This window comes from Ricinus communis, chromosome 3 (genome assembly GCF_019578655.1).
Source record: "Ricinus communis isolate WT05 ecotype wild-type chromosome 3, ASM1957865v1, whole genome shotgun sequence".
Lineage (NCBI taxonomy): Eukaryota > Viridiplantae > Streptophyta > Magnoliopsida > Malpighiales > Euphorbiaceae > Ricinus > Ricinus communis.
In genome coordinates, this window is record NC_063258.1 from 28,310,027 (window position 1) to 28,326,033 (window position 16,007).

Genomic DNA, 16,007 nt, shown 5'->3' on the forward strand with positions numbered 1-16,007 from the left:
AAGCCATCTTTGGTGCTATCACAGCGTTGGGAGATTAAAGCAGCCGGCCGTTGTGGATATCAAGAATCAACTGGTACGAGCAGTTTAATTAGTTCTCTATAATTGGATTAATTTTGTGGTTATGGTTCTCTTTCAATCCTCATAGAGGCTGATGCTGCTGGCGAATGATAAAATCCAGATCATAGTAGAGCTCTTGGAGGGACTAGCACGAACCTAGATGGTTCACTAAAAATAATTTGAATTACTGAGAACACCGTTGGAAAATGACGAAAAATGGGTCCGTAGGATACCTACCATGAAGAATAAATTTTCTACCTACCATGACGAATAAATTTTCTCTATCTGTGGACTAACAAGTGAACCCACTGCTCCATCGCCCGACATGCGTCTCTCTTCAACGGGTGACTTTGGCTTTTCAGACACTGAATAGATCTTCCTTTAACAATTCTCCTGCTCTATTATTAAATACACGTCATTCTATTTTTATTTAAATATAAATTACTCTCTTTATTTTAATACAAATATCGTTTTTAAAATTAAGTGTCAATTTAAAAAATCAAAAAAGTATTAATCATATTAATAATTCTCTAATTCTACCATTATTTATTACGAGCTCAGTGGAATAGGAAAGAAAGAAATATAACAAAGTAAAAAGAAGGATTTATATTGATTTTGATTATTTTAACAAAAGTGTATTTGAATCATCTGGCTCCAATTAATAGGGTTTTTAATCACTGTACAATTACCTTAAAAACCACATATATGTCAATACACTATAAGTAGTCCGCAGCTTTTCTGCTGGGTATTTGCAAATTAATTCACGCTCGTGTCCACATATGCACGAGGCCATCAATTGTCGAATGACTGGAAAATCTTATCCAATGCTTAAATTTAAAGACGTGCATTACTGTATGAATTTATGAATTTTTCTTTAATAGAATAATAGAAAACTTACTTCCGTATATGAGAAAATTTAGAGCAGTAACAATGTGTTTATGTGTGATTAAGAAACTTTATAAAGAACAAAAAATCATCATTAATTATAATCTAATCAACTTCGTTTCTAAGTCATATGATGGAAGTGCTTGTTGGGTTCAGGCAACTTGTATAATCACTTTCAAATTTCTCAATTATGATTAAAGACAAGACAGCTAGAGACTAGGAAGATGGCAGTTCTTTTCCTTCTTTTGTTTGATCATGTCACGTGCCAGTTCCAATTCTAGGTTCCGTTGTTATGTGATCACGTCAAGTAAACCCTTGACGTGGCTTTGATTTATCATTATGTTTGGCTAGTCATAAATAATCTTATTTTCTAAAAAAAGTTAATTTATTTTAACATGGTGCACCAATCATCTTTGTCACCCCACATGGCATGCAAAACCAAATTGGTTATGGGGACTTCAATCCCAAGCAAAACTCCAATAATAGACACGATTTAACAGACACACAAATGCAGAGACCATGAGCTTAAAAATCCTTAATTGACTCACTAATCAAGACAAAAGCCTGATAATAAAGACAAAAGCAACTAGGCAAAATATCAGAAATAAAACAACAGATGTGGGATCCATCCACCAGTGCTGTACTGTTCCTCTTCGTCCTCCATTTCACACCTGCTGCTGCTGCGTTCTTCACATTTAAGTTCGATTCCCGTTCATCGTCCAAAATGACGAAAATACCCTTCTGCAGGATGCTCAAAGATGGCTAAAGATTTGTCATTTCACATGCACAGCCAGTAAAGCTCTCCTTTTGATGAAAGGTGGTGAAAGTGTAAAACAGAAAAACCATTCTGGCCACGACAAATCATTTACCAAAGCAAGAAAAAGAGAGAGAGAGAGTTTACTTTTTACATATTTCTCTAATTATTATTTTATCTACTATTATTTGCTTTTATTTTCCTTTGAGCCGATCTCTATAACGCAAAAGAGAATCCAGCCGCTGCAATTTTAGTTGCTGCTTAAATCTATTGATAAAATCATCAGCTTTTGCGTCCACTCCATCATCTCCTCCTCTAAAAGACGCCGTTTTCTCTAACCTTGTTTCTGCAGGCCTTCTCTTCTCTACGCTCTCTCTATCGTCCTCCCGAAGCTCGTCGATAGCCCTTTCACTCGCTGACTTCTTCATCTTCTCGTTCGCTTCTACCTTTCTCTCCGCCGGTGCCACCTCCGATTTGCTCCTTATCACATGATGCTCCAGCTCCGTTTCCGAACCTGATACTTGACGCGCATCTCGGTGTTCTTCAGTTTCTGGTTCTGACCGGTATATAGACGGGAACTTGATGGACTTGACACGTTCTAAAAGGGAAGGAGCTCGTTCAAGTCGAGGCGGATCATCAGATACACCATATATTGTCGTTTCTGCAGTTTCGAATTCCGGGGACTGTGGCGAGTATTTGTAGGACGATAAGTTGATGGACTTAACTCGGTCTATGAGAGAAGGGGCTCTAGTCAGTGGTCTGATTTCTTCATCTGGTGGTTTTTTATTGGAGCTGAAACGTGAGATGACGGCAATGGTGCCGATTACAAGGTTGAGAAAGAGGAAAAGAGAAGTGGGTGTGGACCAACCGGTTGTGAAACTCCATACTGAAGAAGATAGTAGAGGTTCTGCCATTGATTTAGAGTATTTCTTGGCGCTTTGACGAGGTGGGGATTGCAGAGAAAGGGGGAGTGTAAAGGACCCGTAGTGTATTAAGGGGTGGACTGGTGGTATTTATGTTTCTGCTTTGATGCAGGCCGTTTACTTCTAGTCAATGACAATCAAAATTATTTAATATCTAATAATAAATAGCTTTGAGTTTAAATTTTTTATTACCTGCATTATACTTATATACAACATTCAATAATAGAGAAATATCTCTCCTAAAAACATAATAGAGTATCCACCAATGAAATTTTATATTTAAAATTAATAAATATTAATCTATCTTATATAGATGAAGACATACTTCTAAAATAAATAAATTTTTTTAAAAAAATATATATCGGACATTATGATTATTTAAAATTATAAGTATCATTTAATATGAAAAATCAAAATTAGTTCATATTAAATTAAAGTGAAATGGACCCCATATTTTGTATTACACCTAAATTTTTCTTTTTCTCTCCCTTTACGTCTTCTCCCATAATAAAACAAAATTATTCTAACAAACACATGCAGTAGGTTCACGATGTACTGAAGATCGGAGGATGGAGCAGTAATGGCAAGTTCAGAGTGTTCTTATCCACCGACTGACTCTTGCATTTAAGAAACTTAGTTGGTCTGCCTCAATAATTCTTGAGTTCCATTTTTCTTTCATTACATATTTAAAGTTCTCTCTTTTAATAATTTAATTTTACAAAGTTTCCATTTTTTTATTAGTTAATTTGCTGTCTATGAGCAGCACAAAATTTCGTAATTTCTTACTGTTTCAGGTTAAATTGCAAATCACTTTTTCTTTTTTGGATAATTTAAAATAACTCATGACCGAAATAGGTTGAATGTGTAAAAATATAAAGAAAGCAACTAAGACAATCTAAAAGATATAAATGAATTCAGGACTTAAAGTTTCAAGATTATTAATTCATGTGTAATTTGGTTGGTAAGAAACTCTTGTCTTTGGAGTTAGAGACGAGGTTTGTGGTCTTCTTCCACTTTTTATGGGTTAATTTTTCAGGACTAAAAATTAAGCAAAAAGCCTTTAAAAAAATAAAAAAATAATAAAAAAAAAAGCAAAAAGTGTGATAGTAGTCTACTTAAAAAATATGTCATTCTCTCGCATTATCAATTAATATATAATAATTATATATTTTTTAAAAGAATTTAAAATTTAAAAATAAACTAAAACCTTCTAGTATTAAAAATAAATTTGTATAGGATCTTATATTTTATTTCTCTTAAGTACTTTTCTAATTGTATTGACCAATCAATATTATTATGAGTCTTTTATCTCATTTTTTTTAGGAGAATTTGTTTATTCTTATTTGCAAGAGAACGTTTGCCTTTTATTATATAAATTAAGAATTTAAGTCTAATATTTAAAAAATTAGATCTCCGTCAAATGAAAATAATCGATCTATATTTTGTATTAGCTATAAAGTAAAATATATATTTTTATCGATATTTAAAATCCAATGAAAATATTGTTCACAATTATTTTGCTAACAGAATTACTCAAAGAAAAACTCACATATTAAGTTACTAAAGGAAATCACTCGTCGCATATATTATTGATAAAAAAACTCATTTTATTTAAGAAAAAAAGTTACAGCGGTGAATTAGGCCTATTTTATAAAATAGGTTTTTAAGAAAAAGGCACTCTTTTAGTTTTGAGAAAAAAGCTAATATTCTTTTTAAAGTAGAATGATAAAACTAATTTATAAAAGAAAATGTAAAAGATTAATTTTTTAAAATTTAAAAACAATACAAACGAGGCCTGTAGTAATAGGACAACATACACTAATGTATAGAAAATGCTAAACGCTAGATCGAATATTTGCACGTCGACAACGCCAAATTGAACGATCAGAATTCCAAGTTGGTATATAGTTAAAAAGTCAAACAACATTTATTCTATTTCAATTGGTAGCTTAATCATACGTGTCTTGTCACGATACGCAGTTTGTCAAGTAATATTCGTCTACGTGTCAACTACTCTAACCTCATTTTTGTTATTAATTCTACATTATTCAAATCTTTATGCAATTGGCCTTCTCATGTCTTAGGGTGTGGAGGTGTTGAACAAATTGATTAAAATTATCACATGTTATATATGAGTGAGTTGTAATCTCTTTGATAAATACATTTTTTTTTTAATTTTGGCAAACCATATATACATTGTATTATTTATTTAAAAAATATTATGTTTATTATATTTCGTATTCTATTAGAACCTAAAAGTTTGAGTTTAAATTTTTATATTTATATTCGAAAAACAAATAATTAGAATTACATTTGAAAATGATATTTTATTGAATTTAGATTAAATATATATTTATACTTTTAAATTTATCTCAATTAGTCAGTTTAATATTTTAATTTCTGATTTAATTTAAAAAATATTTAAATTTTATTTTTTTAATGTTTAATATTTTTAATTTTTAATTTAATCGAATATACACTTAAATTTTATTTTTAATAATATTTAAATACTTTTATATAATATATATGACTATAAAAAAAATTGAAATATGATAAAAGAATAAATTTTAATATCTATTAAATTAAATAAAAATAAACAAATGACTAAATTTCAGAATTTGAATTTATTATAAGCTACATGAATGATATTTAATTAATATTAAATAAATACATAAATAAAATAAAGATGGCGAAGGAGAGTTTGCCTTGTGAGTGCCAATATTAGTACACGAGAAAAAGACAAACGATACGATGTTTGACTCCACAGTGCAGCGTTCAACAATCCAATTCGCCACCCCTCCAAAATACCCTAACCCTTACTCTATTCATTTTAAAATTTGGGATGGATTAATTTTTTAATATAAAAGTTCGTGTGATTTTTTTAAATATTTTATTCTATTATAAATTATATTATTAGTAATCTATATTTAAGTTTATTAACACCAATAATAATTTAAAAATTAAACAAAGTTTGATTATTACAAAAATCTTATCGGACATATGATGATTATATAATTTTTTAATATTTATTAGAATTGATTAGAATTTTAAAAAAATTAAATCATGAGATTATATTTTCAATAAATTTTATAAATTTTGACATTGGCTAATTTTGGATAAAAATTAAGTTGATAAGGAATAAAATGGTAGTAGAGTAACAACCAATTAACACTAAATGAATGAACTACAACTATTTAATTAATGATATTAGTGAATTTAGATAGAAATTATTAACGTTTTAACTTTTATAGTACTAAAGTATCACCCAAAAATTATAAGACTTCTAGTGTCAAAAAGTTAAATTATATATTATCAAATTTTATATTTTTTTTCTTAAATTTTTTATTACCTTAAAAAAATTATTTAATCGGAAACTAGATATTCATTATAAAAGGTTAATATACATTAACAAAATAGGAGAGAGAGAAATACAACGGGATCAGAAATAAAATTTATAGAATTTTAGTATATTAACGAAAGGTGTATTACTATAGTAATAATTTCTCTAGTATCTATGTAAAAGTTTTAATTAAAATTTATTTTGGAATAAAAATAATATATTTTTATCCAATTCAAATTGGTCAATGAATTAATAAATAATAATAAGATTGAAATTTGGAACGGCGTGATACAGCTCCGGAACTTAGCATGTGTTGGGATTTATGAATTTAAACTAAGTTTATATTTTAATATTGTTTTCAAAATAAATAATTGTAAGAAATATAGGACTAACTGACATTTTAGTTTAAATTTAAAGCTCCTGCTAAACAGATTAGTTTGTTCAGATCAACTAGCAAATCACCCTTAGTATATTACCGTCATAAAAGATGCTGTCAAAACCTCCATCTTTCTTTTCACTCTAATATCTAATTACGATATATTTTTTACATTAATCTAGGTTTAGCTAATAAAGAAATTATTACAAATTAAAGCAATTTAATTTTAATAGTTAGATAATTAATCAAATTTAATTTATGAATTACTATAAAACTAGTATTAGGTATAAATTTTTTGAATATGCTAAACAAAATCTGTAAAAGAGTTTTAATTTCTTTTTCAGTATTTTCCTCTCTTGTACTTGCTTCTTCTTTGTATAATATCGATACATAAATCAATTATTGAATGAGATATTTGGGTTTAGTAAAAATGAAGATGGTGATAAATATCATGATAACTAAGATATTGATGAACAAAAAAAAAAAAGAGAAAATGAAAGTAATAGCAATGCTAGAGAAAATGCACGTGTTTCTGATTTTAAAGAAAATGAAATAAAAAATAATTTTGCTAAAGATTTAAATAACTATATGAATATAAAAATATTAATATGGTTAATGATTTGTTATACCTCTAAAAAGTCAAGATCGGCCAGTGAGATGATGTGGGATAAATTTCATCGTCGAGAGGGAAACAGCCTGGATCACGCTAAGGCTCTTAAATGACCGTTTAATGATAAAGGAGGTAGGGGTGCAGAGACAGCCAGAAGATTTGTCTAGAAGCAACCACCCTTGAAATAACATAAAATTTATTTAATTTACCTATTTTTTTTGTGTTGTGTCTGATGGTATTAAAATAAAAAGAGTAAGAAAGAAAGAGAGAAAGAGAAAGATTGAAAGAGAAGATTAGAAAAAGAAGATAAAGAGAAATAAGGAAGAAAAAGATTTAATTTATTAAATGATTGAATTTACAATAGCATTAATTAAGAGAGGTTAATATTATAAAAAATAAAAAAATCTTATATTTTACTTTTTTAATCCCGATAGATTTATTTTAAAAATTTAAATATAAACATCCATGTTAATTTTGTAAATATTCAAATTATTTTGTATTAGGTATATAAACTCTCTTAAATGCCGATTGTAGAAATTAAATCTTAGATAATAAATCGAGAAATTCTCACTAATTAAACATTTAAAATTTATTATGCTAAGTGGCTCTAGATTCAGGGGTTCCCGGTGAAAGTAAATGGAAGCTCGCTAATTAATTTTGGTTTATGCTGATGCACTTTTTCAATGAGGTCATAAACATGTAATTATTACTGTATTAAATGTTAAAATATGATTTTTTATAATTATTTTAAATTATAATTTTAGTTCTTTTTTTATTTATAGATAAAATAATTTAAAAATTAAAAAACTAAAATAATAGTATTTTAAAAATAACAAATTTATACAGTAAAAATAATATTTTTTATTAAACTCAAATTTTTTAAGAAGTTTCGATTTAAACTCCAAGGTAATTTGCACGGGCTCTATCAGGAGCCCAGCCTCACTTCTCCGCCTCCTTTCGGGTGTAATAGTCCACATCCTCCTTTCTCCTTCAACTCAACACAGGCAGGCAAGCAAGCAAGCTACTCACAGCTGCTTTTCCCTCTCACTCACTCTTCACAACCTCATGGCTCCGCCAAGAATCCTCTTATGCGGCGACGTTTTAGGCCGCCTGAACCAGCTATACAAGCGTGTCCAATCGGTCTCTATTTCTTTTTATCTTCTTTTACGCTTTGCTCCTAAATTTCATCGACTTGACACTAAAAAAGGAAAAGAAACTAATTACAGGTCAACAAGTCAGCCGGTCCATTCGATGCGCTATTTTGCGTCGGCCAGTTCTTTCCAGCCTCGTCGGAGCAGCTGGAGGAGTTCATGGACTACATTGACGGCCGCTCTCACATTCCTCTTCCGACATACTTTATCGGGGACTACGGCGTCGCCGCACCTAAAGTATTGTCCGCCGCTTCCAAGAATCATGCGAAATTAGGGTTTAAAATGGACGGTTTTGAAATTTCTGATAATCTTTTTTGGTTAAAAGGCAGCGGGAAGTTTATTCTCCACGGTATTGCTGTTTGTATTTTATGCAGTATGTCTATTTTTAATGCTACATTGCTTTCTGGCTTGTTCACGATTCTAAAAGCACGTGCAGTTTTTTTTTTTTTTTTTGTCTTATTTTCTGTTTTTTGTTGCTGATTTGTAGCATTGGCGTTTTAAAATCATTTGTTGCATACTTGTAAGAGAATATGCTTACATGTTAACTAAATGATCAATTGATGGACGATTATAACTATTGTTGTTTGTATCATACAATTAATTGCTTCATTCCTTTCTGGCTAATTTTAATGGTCCTATAGCATTTGCAGTTAAAAAAGCAGTTGCTAATTTATGGAATTGGTGATTTAGGTTTGTCAATTGCATACTTGTCTGGTAGGCAGTCAGCAGATGGTCAACAATATGGAACTTATAGTCAAGATGATGCTGATGCATTGCGAGCGATGGCTGAGGAACCTGGAGTTGTTGACTTATTTCTAACATATCCTTGTTTTATTATTGATGAATTTGTTTCACCTTTTATTATCAGCTTGCTTCATTTTCTAGTTATGGGATGCATGTGAGTGAATTCCTGTTCTGATTTTTCTTAATAAGTTATTACTAATGAATGGCCAAGTGGGGTCACAAATAGAGCTTCTATATCTGATATTCCCACAGGAATATCAGATTCAGTAGGTAGTGATTCCACTGTATCTGAGTTAGTAGCAGAGATCAAACCGCGGTATGTCACTGTTTAAGGCTATCCCTGATGCTTTCAATAGATAATGGATTATCTTTCTGATAAAGTTGTCCTCTTTGGCAGCTATCACATTGCAGGTACTAAGGGTGTATTCTTTGCTCGTGAACCATATTCTAATAGTGATGCTGTGCATGTTACCCGCTTCTTAGGTCTTGCTTCAGTTGGAAATAAGGACAAGCAGGTGCCCATTTGTTCTCACTTTTCACTGTGGTTACCAATAAGTTTATTATTTCTTACATCATTCCAATGTGTTTTAAAACTTCTCCTTCTTGCATACTGTGGTTTTGATGTCTATATGTACGTAGAGTTCTATCAAGAAACAAGAGATTGGTAGCAATAATGATTAATGCCTGATCATATCTATGCTGCTGATATTTTGTGAATACTATTCTAATATTTATTTCATGAACTCAATTTAGATTTATCTTCTTAGCATACTGTGACTCTTGGTACCTGCCCTTGTTTCTCAGAAATTTATCCATGCAATTTCTCCTACTCCAGGATCTACAATGACATCTGCAGAGATTAGCATGAAGCCCTCTAACACTACCTTATCCCCTTACACATTCATAGAGCAAGCAGCTGCTCCTAAAGAAGGCACTAAGAGGCCTAGTGACAGTATGTCTGATTCACAGTATTGGAGATATGATGTCTCCCAAAAACGTCATAGAACTGGAGCTGATGGTGATAAGCTGTGTTTTAAATTTGTATTTTCTGGTTCTTGCCCGCGGGAGGAGAAATGCCATTTTCTTCATGACATGGATGCAAGGGAACAGTATTCTAGAGGTGTTTGTATTGATTTTCTTGTCAAAGGAAAATGCGAAAGGGGTCCAGACTGCAACTTTAAGCACAATTTGCTCAGCGAAGGTGAGAGTTATTCTCACAGGAGACGCGGCTTTGAAAATGCTAATACCAACAGGTTAATTGCTAATTTTTTGATTGATTGGCTCCTTGATTTCACTTTGAGTTCAAGGCATTTTCTCTTTATATTTTTCAAATACTAATTCTGTTCTTTCGCTATGATTAGTTTGTTTTCTTTCTGAATGATTTGGTTTACATGTATAATTAAGCAGGCTATTTGCATAGCAATGAATCTTGTAATTGTGTTAACAGGTCAAAAGAGTGTTGGTTTTGTTTATCAAGCCCTGGTGTGGAGTCACATCTAATTATTAGCATAGGAGAAAATTACTACTGTGCCCTAGCCAAAGGCCCCCTTGTTCAAGACCATATACTATTAGTCCCCATTGAGCATTCTCCTAATACCCTTTCCCTACCCCAAGAATGTGAATCTGAACTTGTCAGACTCAGGAAAAGTCTCAAATTATATTATAACAAACAGGGAAAGGAGACTATCTTATTTGAGTGGGCATCCAAGCGTGGCACTCATGCTAATCTTCAGGTAAAATGAAACTCTTTTCCTAAATGTTTTAATTGTTTTTTCTTTATGAGAAGCTCTTACTGTTATTATGTTGATATTTAATTTATTACTTCTTGGTGTTTAATTTACTCTGGTTCTTTGTTTTTGTATCATAGGCTGTTCCTGTTCCATCATCCAGAGCAGCTGCTGTCCAAGATATATTTAATATGGCCGCTGAAAAGCTGGGGTTTAAATTTGTGACCATGAAGTGTAAGTTATATAGGCTGTTATTCATAATTATTCACGCCATCCGACATTTATATATGGATTTTTTGTTTCTTTTTTGCCAAAGTATTATAAGATGACAACATTCATTTGGCTGACCTTTTTTTTTTAAAAAAAATAGAAGTTTCAATTTCAAAACACAAGCAAGTGCCAGTTGTCATTCCATGGTTAAACTTTTGCTTGATTTCATATCCTGATATTTGAAAAATCTCCTAAATCGTGTGTATCGCGTCTGCTGAAGTATTTTATTTATTATACCTCGGCCATGTTGTAGATGCCTTCTTTAATTGTAGCTCGCAGCAACAGTTGATGTTCCTTAGTTTCCTGTATTTTTATATTATCATTATTTTTGCAGTCAATAATAATTCAGACGGGAGAAAATGGTTGAGGACGCAATTTGATAGGAACTATAGTTTCTTCTATGTGGAACTCCCTGATGGTACTGTACTATCACATTCAGTTAAGGAGAATGAAAGCTTTCCAGCACAATTTGGACGCGAAGTAAGATGCTAGCATACTAAATTTAACTACTAAATGTGAGATTCTGCTAATTTTTATGATGCGTGTGTTGCAGTAATTAAATCAAATTATAAAGTGGTTTGCAGAAGTGAGCAATAACTTTGATATTTTAATCACCACCTATATCTGATGTTCTGTTACCTTGTTTTATGGTTTTCCTGCCAAAGCATAATCATTAACATTTTTGTGTTTAAATTTTAAAATTAACGCGACTTTATGTTGAGGCTCTTCATTCTCGTAAGCATAATTATATGAAGCGACTGATTTTACAAGGCTGATCAAAATAACTCATATTGATTGTTCATAACCTAATTCTAATGCCACAAAACCTAAGCAAAATTTGCTTCAGACCTGCTGCTGGAAATAATAATTTACATGAAAGAAAGAGATGTAAGGGGTGTGTCAAGTCCTTAAGTTCTTGAACTTTTACCCAGCATGCCTATTATCTTAAAAATTGATTGTATCTTCTAATTTTCTGAAATCATTCAGAAATAATATGTACCGAGTTTGGAATGTGTTCTCCAGTCGAAAACCTTGGCAATTCGGGACCAAGAATAGGTAATTTGGTTTGTTTGTTTCAGGTTGTGAACCAATCGCATTTTCTTGCAAAGTTTTTCTGCCAATGGAGTGATTGCTTGCTTGTGTTTGTGTTGCATCTATTTATAAGTTTGTTTTTAGCCTGTGGTGTGTCTCGGTGTGTGTCTGCGTGTGAGCTTGTTTAATCATTGTGATGGTAAGCTGGTTATAGTGAAATTATTCTTGAGTGAATGTGCTTGTGTAAACAAAAAATAAAACATAAAAGAAATTTCATGCTTGATGCCTACATGAACTCTTTCAAGTTTATTGAAAGTTGTTGTTTGCTCACTGATAAACTAACTGTTTAGTACATAGAATTGTTACATAAAGGATGGAGTTAAACAATTTGCAGGTTCTAGCAGGTTTGCTGAACATGCCTGAGAGAGCTGATTGGAGGACTTGTACCCTAAGCAAAGAAGAGGAAACAAAAATGATAGATGAATTGAAGAAACAATTTGAAGAGTTGAATCCAGCTGAATGAATTATACAAATAAATGCTAGAACCAGCAGTTTTTTGCTTGATACCAAGGATTATTAGGTTATTCACGCACAGTGCTTCTTCCTTCAGGTACTTTCATGCTTCCAATGTCAGATCGTCTAAGGTCTTTTAACTTCATAATATAAGTGGATCTGCTGTTGGAGCAGTGCTGAAGACATTTCATTGACCTTTAAACACCAGGTTTATGACTACCCTAATGGTTTCCACTCTCCCTACTGCCATACTGTTGCACCAACTGCTTATTTTGTTTTTTGAACAATAAAGCCTAGCAGTGACATGCTACAAAAGCAACTTCTGTTTTTGCTACAATCCAAGCATAAAGATGATGCCTGTCTAGCCTTAAGGAATGCCTTGGACCCATATTTTACCTGTTGACTTTCTGTATTTGGCATACATGACGCCATTCGTCTCTGTGGCTTTGTAGTTTGGCACCACTCTAGAAATGAATATTCGGATGCTCGACTTCCAGCTTGATATTGTACTTCCATATGCAGCAGAATACCGTTTTTGTATTTATCCAAATAGACCCCCTTGCTTATGACCCCCCGCTTTGGGAACCTCCTTTTTTCTCTACTTATGTTGCAGTTGCTATCTGGGGATATAAGCATTATAACCAGGTCTCTGTTTCTTGTTAGTCTATTGTGTAGTCTTAGTTTTTCTACATAGTTCTTGACAGTTTAAGTTAAAAGTTGCTTTAGTTTTTTGTTTTTGTTGGTCAAATACTAAGCTTAGATGTATTAAGGTCGTGTTTTATGGATGCCATGCCCATGTGAACAATGTGATTGAAAGATCCGAGGATAGATATGCGAATGCGGTACATGTTCTGTCACTTGAGAGTGATTATGAATTTTATGGTCTAAAATTATTAGGGGAAGTTCCATTCGCAAATTCGGATCCCAATTCTGCGTTTTCTGGGATCGGACATATGTTGGGAATGGGAAATCTGAAGGTTGATAGCTTGGTCCGGAAATAATGTCTTGAATAGTTCTTTCAGATTTTTAGATTAAGATCCGTGTGACAGAAAAGATCTCTCAGGCAACACGAATAACTTCCCAAATACAGCTAAGTGGAAATAAAGCCAAAACAAAATAAATTAGTTGTTATTTTTGTGGGTGTATTATTTTTTTGTTCTCAATGTGTTGTTTTATGAAACGCTGATTAATTGCACATCCACATATGGCATGGTCTGAAGCAGAACCGAAATCTCTTCTGAAAAATAAATCTCAAACCAACGGAAAGAGGAGCAACTAAATAATCAAACAAACGGGAAGAAGACAAATTATATTGCCACCACATGTGTGCCAGTATCTGTACATGAGAACATACAGATGATATGACTCTACATTCCAGAGTCAGGATTGCAGTCAAGAAAATTTCACGCTTGATGATTATGCGAAATTTTTGAACTTCATAGAAAATCCCCTCAATTCACAAGGGGTGTTCCTTTTATTTGCGTGCAAATAGAGCTGACTGCTTAGTCGATGAAGTTTATAATTACACTGTTTATGAATAAAATAATTTGCAGGTTACATGCCTGAGAGAGCTGGTTGGAGGACTTGTACACTTAGCAAAGAATAGGAAATTGCAAAAATGGCGGATAAATTGAAGGAAAAAAGTAGAAATACTTTGACCGGGCCGAATCATAGAAGCAAATTAATGCTAGAACCAGCGGCCTTTTTCTTGATACCAAGTCCTAATAGGTTCTTCATTTGTGATGCTACTCCTTGAGGTACTTTGACCTTTTGGATTTGGAATGACCCAAGGTAAATATAAATTTCTCGACGCTCCCTGCTGCGGTACTGTTGCTTCGCCTTTCATTCATTTCTGGAACCAGCAGAATTAGCAGTTACCTGATACAAAGTTAACCTTCTGTTATTGGCCATTTACGACAAAACCAAGCTAGACATTAGACCTGTCCAGGCATAAGGAATGCCTGTTAAGATTCTGAATTGGCATCAACGATGTCATCCTTCCATGACTTGGTAGTTACGCATCCATCTGGAAATAAAAGTTGAGACAGACTTGAGTTATGGCATGAGATTATACTTTCGTACCGCTGTCCTGTTTTGCTGTGGAATGAAAAAGAAAACCAGCATTTCATACTTTAATTAGTTGTTTAATGTTTCAATATGTGTATATATATATATATATAAATACATATATACATATACTAGTGTGAGTAGACAAATGTGAATGCCCTAATGACACTTCTCCTATGATGGCAGTTATAAATTTTAATGGATTATGGGTCACTGCGACACACACATATATGTTTACTACTTGCAGATCTGCTGTGTCTTATTCAAATTTTTAAGTAAGAAGATCTGCATCGGTCCTAGAAGAAATTAATGCAATTCTGGATTCCTTTTGATTTTTGGGGACCGACAGAAGTTGAGTTTCGGGACATGAAGGTTGATGGCTGGGTCCAGAGAGTTAATGCCTTTTTTCTCTTTTTCTTTTTTATTTTAATTCCATGTCATGAAAAAGTTCCTTCAGATTTATCACTTAGGTTCCTTGTGAAATGGGTGGAAAAGATCCCAGCCAATACGAGTAACGTTCCATGAAAAGGACGTTCCTTTTCGGCCTTAATTAATAACAAAGGGAAATGAACCCAAAAGTAATATAAAGAAAAGGTAAGAAATAATAAATTTAAGGATCAGAATGTTAATTGCATATGAGATATGGGTTGAGAAGGTAGTTGAAACCCTTCTGTTGATGGTCCCCTGAGAGGCTTATTGTAAATATATGTGTTGAGTTGTTTATGGACAATGGCATATATAAAGAAAAGGATACTGGAGCAAACTTTTGTGGTGGAAAACTGAGGCTAATAAAAGTGATACGAAGAAACAAAGAGTGAGTTGCAAGTATACCATTTGTTTTGGGTTCTGACTCATAGCCATTGGGTCCCTTTTCCAGCCTTTGCTTGCACCAAGGAACACTGATAAAAATAAGTTTCACTGAGACTGATAGGTATAATAATACTAGTGCTCCCTTTCTTTCTGGTTTGTTGGTGGTCCACTAGTAATGCCACCTGCTTTGGCTTATTTTGTGGCTTTGTCCACATGAACCAGGACATTCCTTGCTGTAATCATCTTGGAAGTTTTATTAATTAATCATACCTGATCTTTGGATTTAATTTCTCTGTAATTTTTCTTTTAGTTCCTTCCCTCATTATTATTTCCAAGTCATCTTTCACATTTTCTTGATAATTAGTTGCTTCAAAATTTACTGAAGTTAAACATTTATATGAATCACTCAATTTTCTTTTCCATTTTCACTTTCTCCAATGTAAAAATCGTAAAATCATTTAAAAAAAAGAAAAAGATAATTTAATTAATGGACTGTAGCAGGAACCAAGATTCCTTCAATATAAATGGTATGTAAGTGGATGCAGCATATGATACGGAATAATATCATTTTGCGTTCATCACGTGAACATAGACACCCGATAAAAACAAAATACAGGATTATGCCCATTTGGACGGCTTTTTGGCCACCGCACACCACTTCTTTTTACTCCACACTTTAACCTTTGTATTAATACTTTAATTATAAACTTTAACCATAATAAACTAACTACTTTAAAAAAAAAAAAAG

At 32.4% G+C, this 16,007-nt stretch overlaps 2 protein-coding genes across 5 annotated transcripts; one reads left to right on the forward strand and one right to left on the reverse strand.

The window, feature by feature from the left end:
• Positions 1-1,462: 1,462 nt before the first annotated feature.
• LOC8272553 (pathogen-associated molecular patterns-induced protein A70) lies at positions 1,463-2,731 on the reverse strand. The gene has a single exon (XM_002514070.4). It carries the CDS (start codon positions 2,608-2,610, stop codon positions 1,891-1,893), a length of 720 nt encoding a protein of 239 aa, XP_002514116.2. The 5' UTR covers positions 2,611-2,731; the 3' UTR covers positions 1,463-1,890.
• Positions 2,732-7,854: 5,123 nt separating this feature from the next.
• On the forward strand, positions 7,855-13,113 carry LOC8272552 (zinc finger CCCH domain-containing protein 64). Of its 4 annotated transcripts, none has more exons than XM_025156516.2 (10): positions 7,855-8,085; positions 8,172-8,445; positions 8,787-8,916; positions 9,037-9,156; positions 9,238-9,355; positions 9,645-10,093; positions 10,288-10,573; positions 10,708-10,801; positions 11,172-11,317; positions 12,274-12,412. In XM_025156516.2, the coding sequence occupies exons 1-10, from the start codon at positions 8,011-8,013 to the stop codon at positions 12,280-12,282; spliced, it is 1,701 nt and encodes a 566-aa protein (XP_025012284.1). In that variant the 5' UTR covers positions 7,855-8,010; the 3' UTR covers positions 12,283-12,412. The 4 variants fall into 4 exon arrangements, with proteins under 4 accessions (XP_025012284.1, XP_015571722.1, XP_048228418.1 ...); XM_015716236.3 differs by having other exon boundaries at positions 11,172-11,352; positions 12,264-12,399; XM_048372461.1 differs by having other exon boundaries at positions 11,172-11,352; positions 12,274-12,395.
• Positions 13,114-16,007: the final 2,894 nt, after the last annotated feature.